This window comes from Amblyraja radiata, chromosome 33 (assembly GCF_010909765.2).
Source record: "Amblyraja radiata isolate CabotCenter1 chromosome 33, sAmbRad1.1.pri, whole genome shotgun sequence".
In the NCBI taxonomy this organism is placed as follows: domain Eukaryota; kingdom Metazoa; phylum Chordata; class Chondrichthyes; order Rajiformes; family Rajidae; genus Amblyraja; species Amblyraja radiata.
The window spans coordinates 12,511,654-12,523,929 of NC_045988.1; the positions used below are offsets into that span (position 1 = coordinate 12,511,654).

Consider the following 12,276-nt stretch of genomic DNA (forward strand, 5'->3'; position numbering starts at 1 on the left):
GTGCAGCACTAATCTCCCCACTACATTGCTCAAACACCAGGCGCTTGTTGGAGAAATCATTTATGTGCCACTATGTAGTATTCCAGGTGATGACAGAAGCTCATCCATCTTCCTATTCAAGTTTTGTATACATCATCGAGACAGAGCAAAGACAAGGGAAGAACAAACTAGACTATTTCTTAAAATAAAAATGTTGAAAAGCATAAAATATATTCTAACTGCACAGGCATTGTGCACTGAAGGACCAGTTGCTGTGCTGTTTCGTTGGCAGTATGGAGAATGGATTCACACAGAATTCTATTTAAAAAAAACAACTGGAAGATTAAAAATACCAAGTGGTTCATAAATACTCAATAAATCACGTAGAGGAGAATGATGGCATTTGATATCAAACACGCTTGCCACCTGACTGAAGAAGCAGACACTGTTGTGAATAGTTAAATCCCAGCATCTGAATCATCTAATGTATTCATACGTAAGGGTGCTAAGATTGAAGTCTGAATGCTAGCTTGCAACATGAACATATGATGGATGAACATTTAATCGTACACTTTGCAAATTAACTGCTAATCAAAGCTTTTGCATGCAGCTTACTATTTACATAAAACAATAATGCCCCAAGTAATGTTCCAAAAATGAAGATTAAGTTAGAAAGTAAATTGGCAGCATGTATGCACACTCCAGATTATAAAACTAATACACTGCGGCTCATGTTGTACCAACACCCAGAGACTCCTATGGGCTCAGTTAGAAACCCCCAGACAGTTAAAAAATCTGGAGCAAATTCCACATCTTGTTGGATGAGGGTTTATGTATTTGTTTTTAGTTTCTAATACTCTGTGCAGAGGTGTTCAAGCACCATACATTGGAATCTGCACGAAAGAAAAATCAAAGGAAAATCTTTTCCCTACAGCAAACAACAGAATCAGAGATTTATCCCATTGACGTGCAGCTACTTTATTTAAAATAAACAACACTGACCTCCAGTGGTGAGGCACCGCAGCTCAAAACATCAATTATAAATGAGTAAACTTCCACTGAGCCTTCACTATTTTTAGAGACAGAGCAGGGTGAAGGACAGGGGAAGAAGATGAGTGTGGGAGGAGTACTGATAATTTGATGCTGGTGGATTGGAGGGCTTAAGAGAGGCACAGAGATTTATATGTAACTAGACTAAGTGGGACCCGTTGGGTCCCAGCATCACACAGGAGGGCTGGTCATCCTACGCAATATTCCACCTCTCCACCAATTCGAATATTGGTGGCCAGTTGGGGGGGGGGGGGGGGGGGGGGGGGGGGGGGGGGGGGGGGGCTTTCTGGAGCGTTAGTATGGGTGTTGTGGGCTGAAGGGACTGGTTTCCAGAGGGCTAGTATGCAAATTGTGCGCCAAATGGATTCTTGGGCTGACGTCTCAGTCAATCAACCCTGTTGTGCTGGCAACTCACTCACTCACGGCTGGTGGGCTGGTAGTTGACTCACGGCTAATCCTTGAAATTCTATTTCAAGCAGGGTATAAGGCCACCAAATTCAAGTGCAGTTTCTTACCACTTCTAGCAGGGTGCAAGGCCATCAAATTCAAGTGCAGTTTCATACCATTTGAAGTAGGGTGCAAAGCCACTAAAGACAGTGAGTCGTGACCTCTCCCTCCTCCATCTTGCAGAGACTGAGCCACACCCACATTTCCGGGTTTTATAACCCCTCCCCCCCACCGTAAAAGGTGTGGCTTTCATGGAGTGATTGACAGGAGAGAGATTCTCAACATTTAAAAAAAAACTAATAACACTTTTATTTTTCATTGATGGGAAGAATTCTCTGCACCTGCTCAGCGGAGGGGGACTGAGTAAGATGGCCAAAAATCACAGCCGTAAGTGGCAGCGTTTTATCTAAAATCAATATACAGTGCAAACAGGAAGTAAGTGCATTTACAGTAGTGCCTTTTAACTTCAAGCCAAAGCACCCAAGACGCCATTTGCAGTAAGTAGTGCATTTTAACTTCATGCCACCATTTGCAGTAAGTGGTGCCTTTCAGCTTCAAGCCAATGCACCCAAGCCACCATTTGCAGTAAGTAGTGCCTTTCAACTTCAAACCACACCCAAGTCACCATTAGCAGTAAGAGGTGCCTTTCAACTTCAAGCCAAAGCAACCAAGCCACCATTTGCAGTAATAGTGCCTTTCAACTTCAAACAACAATTTGCAGTAAATAGTGCCTTTCAACTTCAAGCCAATGCACCCATGCCATCATTTGCAGGAAGTAGTGCCTTTCAACTTCAAGCCACACCCAAGTCACCATTTGCAGTAAGTAGTGCCTTTCAACTTCAAGCCAAAGCAACCAAGCCACCATTTGCAGTAAGTAGTGCCTTTCAACTTCATGCCACCATTTGCAGTAAGTAGTGCCTTTCAATTTCAAGACACACCCAAACCAAGCCAACCAGGGAGGGGAGGGGGGGGGGGGGGGGGGGGGAAAGGGGGTTTCTGGAGCGCTAGTATGAACCATTTTAGAACCAATAGACATTTTTTTTGCAAGCTTTAGAACCAATAGACATTTTTTTTGCAAGCTTTAGAACCAATAGACATTTTTTGCAAGCTTTAGAACCAAGTCATTTTTTTTGCAAGCTTTAGAACCAATAGTCATTTTTTTGCAAGCTTTAGAACCAACAGACACTTTTTTGCAAGCTTTAGAACCAATAGACATTTTTTGCAAGCTTTAGAACCAATAGACCCTCTACCTTCCTCCATCTTGAAGAGACTGTGTGGCACACCACTTCCTGGTTTTATAGTCCCTCCCCCTTGCCACCAGCGGGGGCAGCAGAGAGAATGGGGAATTTTGTAAAAACATTAATATCTCTGTCATTTTTAATCAACGGGAAAAATCCTCGGCACACATGCAGCGGAGGGGGGGCTCTGAGCAAGGTGGCCAAAAATGACGGTCGTAGGTGGCGGCGTTCTCTCGGAAATCACAGCACAGATGGCCAGAACCGGTCAAGAACAGACTTTTAGTAATATAGATGAAATTATGTACCTTTGAATCTAAATTCGAGGCTATATTACTTCCCTGCCAGAAGAATGGAAAAAAGCAAATCTCAAGGTGATGATGACGACAAAGGATCCAAATAAAAAAATGGTTAACTCAAGTCTTCAGTAACATCATTAGAAATGTGTAAAGCAAGAAAGGAACCAAGACAAATGGGAGAATAGACACAAGGACATACAGGCAGTCATCCTTTGTTCTTACCTTGGCAACTCCTGCAGAAATGTGTGAATGATTTCCCATGAAAGCTTGGTATTGTTGAGGACGAGTCTCTGTATTCGGGAGAAAGAGGCAGCACATTTCGAGTCTAACCTGGCCTCAGTCAGCGAATTCGAGGTGAGATTCAGAAAGGTCAGATTGGCAAGATTTGACACAATTTTACTGATCTGTAAATGCAAAAGGACAGTTTAACAGAATAGGGCAATTAGAATCAAAAGTGAACAGTGGCTAATTTATTAAAATGAAATGTAATACATCCCATAATTTGCACTTCTTGTTCATGCTTAAGATAATTAATTTGGACCCAGTTTTGCTATTTTGGGTTGTTATATTATGGTCTGCCTGAATCACTTATCAAAACAGATGCGCCAATTCCACAGCCCAACCAGTAGCTTGTTCTCCTCAATCCTTGCTGTCTTGCTGTAAGTTCATTTCCATTATACTCTGTTCCTGCCGAGTTCTCAAACTGATGCCTTCCAAACTCATCATGTTGCACCATCATCAAAAACAGCTGCAAGGTGCTAACTCAGGGCGGTGGCATCTATCACCAAGGAACCTCTTCATCTGGGTCACACAGTCTTCTCATTGCTATCATCAAGCAGGATGTACAAGAAGCCCTCAAGTACCCCATCATCATATTCAGGAACAGTTCCTATAACTATCAGGTTATTGAACCACCCTGTACAACCCTAATCTCACCCCTTCAGCAAAACACCATAGACGCAATTTTCTCATTGTGTTTTGCATTTATTTTTTGTGGTCTTTTTCTTTGCATTATAACTCATATTTAATTTGTTTTTTTGTGTGCTATCTCAACCTATGATTCTCCTGCAAATAAGATTTTGATTGTACCTCTACCTATACATACTTGTGTGCATGATAATAAACTCAACATTGTTATCTCCATTCAGAATGTGCAACCCTTTTACCTCATCCCATCACTTCAATCTGACTTTAACCGTCAACATCAACAAGCAATTCCAGCCTTTATAATTGAGTGCACTATACTAACTCCCGTAAATATCTAATACCTTCTTTCTTCACTGGCTTATTTGTGGCACAGTTAAAACTTGTTTCCACTCTCATCTTAAGCAAGACCGAATAATTTGCTGTACTTGGCTCTGGCCAGTCCTTAGAATTAATAAACATATCACCTGAATCTTTTCTTTGATCAAATAATCATTGAAAATTAAACATTAGAAGGATTGTGAGTCCGCTGTGTTCATGTTGGTCAGAAAAGGCTCAACCTAATCCCATAGTTTGGAATTTGGTTTGTAGCCCTGCAGTTTGCAGTGCCTCAAGTGCATGTCCAATGATTCGTCAAATGTGATGAGGGCATGTGCCTTGCCTACCCTTTGAGATAGTGAGGTTCAGATCCCTACCACCATCTGGGCAAAGCACACTTTTTTCTCAACGTTCCTCAAATCCTAATTTAAATCTTTCCCAATTTTCTTCCCCTACTGCTACAGGAAATAGGTTCTTCCAACTTAACTTGTCCACATCTTTCAATTTCATTTCCCTCATTTAGGTCATCCTCAGTCTCTTTAGTTCTAAAGAAAACAACCCCAACTGATCCCATTTTTCCTGACAGTGAATGTTTTTCAGTCCAGGCAATATGCGTGTAAGCTCCCCTGCATCCTCACCAGTGGAATTATATCTTCCTGGCCTCCAGAACCATATGCAGTACACAAGCTATGGTCCAACCATAACCATGCCACCACCAGATTCTGTGCCTTGGCGAGTAAAGGAAAGCCTCCTGTTTAAGGTCAAATCATTAATATATACAGTGAAAAGCAAAGGACAAAGTCTTCAGCCCTTTGGAACCCCACCGGTTACAATGCTTCATTCTCGTATACTCCAACCAATACCCTATTCTATTTTGCCAATTTTGCATCCCATTTACTATTCTTCTTTCGATCCCAAGAGCATTTACTTAATTGACCAGTCTGCCATGTGCAATATTGCCAAAAGCCTTCTATTTTCAAGCAGATTGCAACAAAAACAATGCCCTCAAAAGCTTTCCTTGTCATCACTCCAAAAACTCAATCAAGTTTGTCAGAAATTAACTTCTCTTCACAAATTCACGCTGTGGTTGAATAATCTTAAATGAAAGTCTATACTGTCTCTCTGGATCGATTCTAATAATTCTGTCCACCAAAGTTAAATTAACTGGGCTGTAATTACTCAGTTTATTTCTTTATTAAACAATAGACAATAGGTGCAGGAGTAGGCCATTCGGCCCTTCGAATCAGCACCACCATTCAATGTGATCATGGCTGATCATCTCCAATCAGTACTCTGTTCTTGCCTTCTCCCCATATCCCCCGACTCCGCTATCTTTAAGAGCACTATCTAGCTCTCTCTTGAAAGCATCCAGAGAACCTGCCTCCACCACCCTCTGAGGCAGAAAATTCCACAGACTCACAACTCTGTGAGAAAAAGTGTTTCCTCTTCTCCATTCTAAATGGCTTACCCCTTATTCTTAAACTGTGGCCCCTGGTTCTGGACTCCCCCAACATCGGGAACATGTTTCCTGCCTCTAGCGTGTCCAAACCCTTAACAATCTTATATGTTTCAATAAGATCTCCTTTCATCCTTCTAAACTCCAGAGTGTACAAGCCCAGCCGCTCCATTCTCTCAGCATATGACAGTCCTGCCATCCCAGGAATTAACCTTGTAAACATACGCTGTACTCCCTGAATAGCAAGAATGCCCTTCCTCAAATTAGGGGACCAAAACTGCACACAATACTCCAGGTGTCGTCTCACTAGGGCCCTGTGCAACTGCAGAAAGACCTCTTTGCTACTATACTCGACTCCTCTTGTTATAAAGGCCAACATGCCATTTGCTTTCTTCAATGCCTGCTGTACCTGCATGCTTACTTTCATAGACTGATGAACAAGGACCCCAGATCCCATTGTACTTCCCCTTTTCCCAACTTAACACCATTTAGATAGTAATCTGCCTTCCTGTTTTTTTTATACCAAAATGGATAACCTCACATTTATCCACATTAAACTTCATCTGCCATGCATTTGCCCACTCCCCCAACCTGTCCAGGTCATCCTGCATTCTCATAGCATCCTCCTCACAGTTCACACTGCCACCCAGCTTTGTGTAATCTGCAAATTTGCTAATGTTACTTTGAATCCCTTCTTCCAAATCATCGATGTATATTGTAAACAGTAGCAGTCCCAGCACCGAGCCTTGCGGTACCCCACTAGTCACTGCCTGCCATTCTGAAAGGGACCCGTTAATCACTACTCTGTTTCCTGTTAGCCAACCAATTTTCTATCCATGTCAACACTATACCCCAAGGGCCATCAACAGTCCTTTGATGCTCTGCCATCACTTGGGCAGACAGGGAGATCAAAACATTTTTGCAATTTTCCTCCTTGCCTCTTCCAACAAACCAAAACCTAATTTGTCTGTCCCAGGCAATTTATCCACTTTTAAACATACCCCTTAAAACTTTCTCTTTTAGTGCGTGAATCCCATAAAATATTTTTTAACACAGCGACACAGTTTTATGAACCTTACTTACATTCTTCACCTCTACACGTTGGCCCTACTATTTCATTAGTTATCTCACTTGGATTTTCTTCGATTTTTTCATGTCCTCTCTTTGTTTTCCTAATTTTTCCTTTCAATTTCACTCCTGAACTTCCTATACTCCTAGGCTTGCTGCTGCATTAAGTTCCCAGAGTCTGAATGAGATTCCTTTCTTTGCTTTTCTTTATTGCCCATGCTAAATTGGTTTTCCCCGAATTAGAACATATTTCAATTTTATCTTTGCCTTTTCCCATAACTGTTATAAATTTAACAGAATTACCAAGACAAAATTATGATTCCCCACTGAAATTACCACCACCAGTCCAATTTAACTCCAGAATTGCCTTACTCTCTTATCAGGCTTGGTGCATATTGGTTAAAAGTGTCCTTCAACGGAACGTAAGAATTATGTGCCGTCCATGCCTTTTATGCCAACTATGTTAATTAATGCAGGCCACTTGATATCCTCCATTATCATGGCCTAATGTTATTGTATGTGCCAGAAATTTGACAAATCTGCTATTGTATTTGTATTTGTTCTTTAATTCAACCCATATAGTCTCATTTGATGATCCTTCAGATATATCTGGCTTTCTCATGCTGCGATTTATTTCTTTGACCAATATGGCTACACCTGTTTTTATTAAATCCTGTCTGTAACCAGGACCACTAAGCTGCCATTCCTGTCCCTATTAGAGCCATGTTTTGGTTTCAGCTAAAATACCATATTTCCATGTGTCCATCTATACCTTCAGCTTGCCTGCCATATTTGCTACATGATTGAGGTATCATTGAGCAAAAGCAGATTCTCTTCTATGCCTTATATTGCCAGTTCAGCTTTTCTCCAGGTTTCTACATCCCTGCCAGGAGAGTTTACAAGTATAGGCACACTATCAAGGTTTCAGTTATACAGTGCCCTCCATAATGTTTGGGACAAAGACCCATCATTTATTTATTTGCCTCTGTACTCCACAATTTGAGATTTGTAATAAAAAAAAAATCACATGTGGTTAAAGTGCACATTGTCAGATTTTAACAAAGGCCATTTTTATACATTTTGGTTTTACCATGTAGAAATTACAGCATTGTTTACACATAGTCCCCCAATGCCAGAACATTCAAACACCACGGTGTTATCACCTTCTAGTCTCACCAACAACAACATTTACACCATCTTGGCCTAAAACTCTGGAATACTTCCAAATTAATTCTACTTTACTTGTACAAATACTTTTTTTCTTTTTAAAGTACTAATTAGATGATACGATCACTTTTGGTCTTTATCACAGGAATTAGAGGAGAGCATTTAGACTATCGAGCATGCTCGGCCATTTAGTCGAATTCTGGGTGTCCTGTATACTAGTTCTATCTACTAGTCAGAATCCATACACTCCCAACTTGCCTGTGGAGAGTATTAACATTGTGACATACAAGGACTGGTCTCAATTATATGGGAATTGCTAGATGGTCTACAGGTTCTTTACTTGTACTCCATTGCTTAGAGTCATAATAAAACAAACAAAGATTGAAGGTCAATCATTTCAACACATGGACACGAATGCAAAAACTCCATTATGTTGAATACACAAAATCTTCTGAAATTTAATGATGAACTTTCCTCCATGTCAGGAAGGATTTTTTTCTGATGGTTACCATGCTTAATTCCATTTACAACTCCTCAAATATTGAATCAACCCACGCCAGAGTCAATATGTCAGCAATGACTAGGCTGTATGTCAGAGTGAGGAGGGCCTGTTGGTGCCTCAGCATCGCAGCCAGTGTAGAACGCAGGGCACGGAATTGTCAGCAATGACTATTCCAACAAACCACTTTCCCCAATAACATTTAGCTTCATTACCAGCAACTCCTACCACCAGTAACATTCGGGAGGTCACCATTGACCAGAAACCTAAATGAACTAGTCACATAAATATTGCGTTAACAGGTCAGAGACTGGGTCTTCTATGACAACCGACTCATCTTGACTCCAAAGAATTTCACTGCCTGCAAAATACATCGAGAAGATCTTGACATACTCGATGAATAAATGCAGCCCAAAACAGATTAACACCATGCAGTGCAAAGCAACTTGATTAGCCCAATCACTCTAAACATTCCTTCTTCCCATCATTAAGGCACTGCAGGAACATGGTCAAATTGACAAAATAAACTCGCATTCAATCTTTTTGGCATCTTCAGCAGCATTTCCTAAACCAACAAGCTTTACCTCCAAGTAGAGTTTGAACCATCAGATATTGGTTGCTCTTAAATTCATACACCATTCTGTTTTAGAAATATATTGTTCTTTATTTAGCAAGGTTGGGACTAAAATCCTGAAACTTTCAAACCAATATAATTGTTCAAGTTCCAGCTTACCACCATCTGCTTGGGACTATTTAGGAAAGGTGATAATTAGTGGCCTTACCAGTAATGAAATGTGCAGCAAAAGAATAAAAATCTGCTGCTATTCTCATATACTACCACTCTGCGTATTCAATTACAAGCTCGACTCTTATGCTCAGCTACTAACAAGGCATTTGCGATCAGATTTCACCTCACATTTTAGAAGTGGAATTAAGAGGGTCAGCAAAGAGAAATATATTTAAATAATACACACAAAAAACACAGGGAGTCTACGTAATTCCTGGATTTTTTTGTGTATTATTTAAAAGATAGATTTTCCGTATTAAATGTATGTACTTAAAAAGGAAAATCTGCAGAACAAAGGAATCTGGGAGTACAGTTCACTGGAAGTGGGGAGTCAGGTAGAAAGTGAGGTGAAAAAGGCATTTGGCATGCTTGCCTTCATTGGAAATGGCAGTGAGAACTAAAGTTTGTGCACAACGCAGCTGTACAAGTTGTTAGTGAGATTACACTGTTCACGATTTTGGTTGGCAAGCTAAAGGAAAGGATGTCATTAAGTTGGAAAAGGTGCAGAAGAGATTCATCAAGATTTTAACTGGACTGGCAGGCTTGAGTTGAGAGGTTGGACAGGCTCAGACTATTTCATGGAAGGTAGAAGTCTGAAAGGTGACCTTATTGAGATGTACAAAATCGCGAGGGGCATGAATGAAGTGAATGCTCAGTCTTTTTCCACAGGGTTGAGGATTTAAAAAATAGAGGGCATAGATACAGTACAAGGTGAGTGGGGAGGTGGGACATCAGGGGCAACTTCTTCACTCAGAGGATAGCCCTTGTCTGGAACGAGTTGCCAGAGAAAGCTAAAGATGCAGCTACAATTGCAATTTTTAAGACGTTTGGACAGATGTATGGATAGGACTACGGGCCAAATGCAGGCAAATGGGATTAGCCAAGAATACCAACTCGGCATGAACAAGATGGACAAAAAGGCTTTTTTCAATGCTTTTAGCTCCAAGATTAGTGAGGGCATCAAAGATTATGGGGAAAAGGCAGGAGAATGGAGTTGAGAGGAAAAAATAGATCAGCCATGGCACAGCACTCGATGAGCTGAATTTTCTGATTGTGTCTTATGGATTTATAATTCTGTGACAAAAAGTGGGGGAGTGAAGAGAATGTTATGTATATAATGCAAAGGTGCGATCGGCAGAAAATCTTTGTTCTATGTTGCATGAATGTACCATCAAAATGCAGTTTGAATGCTTTTATTTCAGCAGACATACATCATAGAGTTTTATTGATTCCAACCAAGCTGGTGACTTACATAGAAACCAATTTAAAAAAAAGTTAGTGGCTCATTGAAATCAGCTAAGATGTTCAATGGGATATGGATTATGCAGATGTGTGAAGCTGAAATGGGCGACAGTGATTTCAGCAAGCAGCAAAAATGATGAATGACAGATGTGCATGGGAGGCTTCTCAAGATAACAGGCATAGATGATTATTTGTGGCATTACATTATTATGGGTCCCTATTTTGCATTAATTATTTAGATCACTAAACATTAGCACAAAAAATTAAAACAAATTTGAATAAAATATGATCTGTTTGATTCAATTCATGGAAGTGTTTCATAAACTTAATCTTACTCAAGGCTAGCAATAAAACAGGAACTATATAATTAAGTGCATTTACAAATCTGTTGTTTGTTTTATTGGTGTTGCAAAATTCAACGAGAAATATAATAACTGATGGGATAGTGACAAAAAAAGGCAAGTAACAATCAAGAATCAGGATGCTCCGGTCTAATGATGAAAGGTCATTAACCCAAAATTAACACTCTCTCCATAGATGTTCGCTAACATTTAATTTTACATCTTCAGCACCTGTTGTTTTTTTTCTTTGCGTTAAGGAGTAATTTCAGTGGTTTCAAAAAGGGAATAGGTTGAGGTGGATTGGAAGGTAAAATAATTAGTGAACAGTAGGAGGACTCAGAATGCTGAAGGACTTAGTTTATACTAATATTACTGAAGCCTACAAAGCCCTCCCCCTCCCCCACCTTGGTCAGTCTGACCACCTCTCTCTGTTCCTGCTCCCCAAATACACACCTCTGATCAGACGTGTGAAACCTACCATGAGGACAGTGAAGGTTTAGCCTGAGGGGGCTGTCTCTGTTTTACAGCAGCAGTTTCAGCAGACAGACTGGACTCTGTTTGCTACTCAGTCAACCTTCAATTCACAAGTGGACATCAACTCATACACCTCAACAGTTATGGACTATATAAAATTCTGCACCGATAATGTCACTACCCACAAAGAGATAAAGACCTTCCCTAACCAGAAGCCGTGGATGAGCAGGGAGGTCAGACTCCTACTGAAGGCTCGCGATGCCGCTTTCAGATCTGGCAACGCTGAGGGATACAGCTCATCCAGGGCCAATCTGAAAATGGGAATTAGGAATGCCAAACTCAATCACAAACGGCGGATTGAGGAGCACTTCCAAAACAACTCTGACCCCAGGCGCATGTGGCAAGGAATCAAATCCCTTGCCGATTACCATAAAGTTAACACCCCTCCCCCAGACAACGCCACCCTTCCTGACGAGCTAAACCATTTCTATGCTCGCTTTGACCGGGACAACAAAACCCCAGCCATCAAAGTTGCTCCACCCCCGAATGAACAACCCCTCAGTCTCTCCACCTCTGCTGTACAAGATGCACTGAGCAAGGTGAATGAGCGCAAAGCTGCCGGCCCCGATGGCATCCCTGGCCGGGTGCTTAGGGCATGTGCTGGACAACTATCCCCAGTCTTCACTGACATTTTCAATCTCTCACTGGCCCAGGCCAGGGTGTTGTCCCCACTTGCCTCAAGACATCAACCATCGTGCCAGTGCCCAAACAGTCAGCCACAGGGAGTCTCAACGATTTCCGCCCAGTGGCACTCGCCCGTCATTGCTAAGTGCTTTGAGCGGCTGATCTTGGCTCACCTCAAAGCCAGCCTCCCCCCCACACTGGACCCCCATCAGTTTGCCTACCGGGCCAACAGGTCTACAGAGGACGCCATATCGGCAGCCCTACACTCTGCCCTGACCCACCTGGACAACAACAACTCCTACATCA

General features: G+C 41.4%; 1 protein-coding gene across 2 annotated transcripts in view; it reads right to left on the bottom strand.

The window, feature by feature from the left end:
• Window positions 1-12,276, bottom strand: part of tbcel (tubulin folding cofactor E like) — a 54,194-nt gene that overhangs the window by 23,881 nt on the left and 18,037 nt on the right. For both annotated transcript variants that reach the window (XM_033049826.1, XM_033049827.1), the window contains exon 5: window positions 3,233-3,414. In XM_033049826.1, the coding sequence (XP_032905717.1) occupies window positions 3,233-3,414 (182 nt within the window). The remainder of the gene's footprint in view (window positions 1-3,232; window positions 3,415-12,276) is intronic.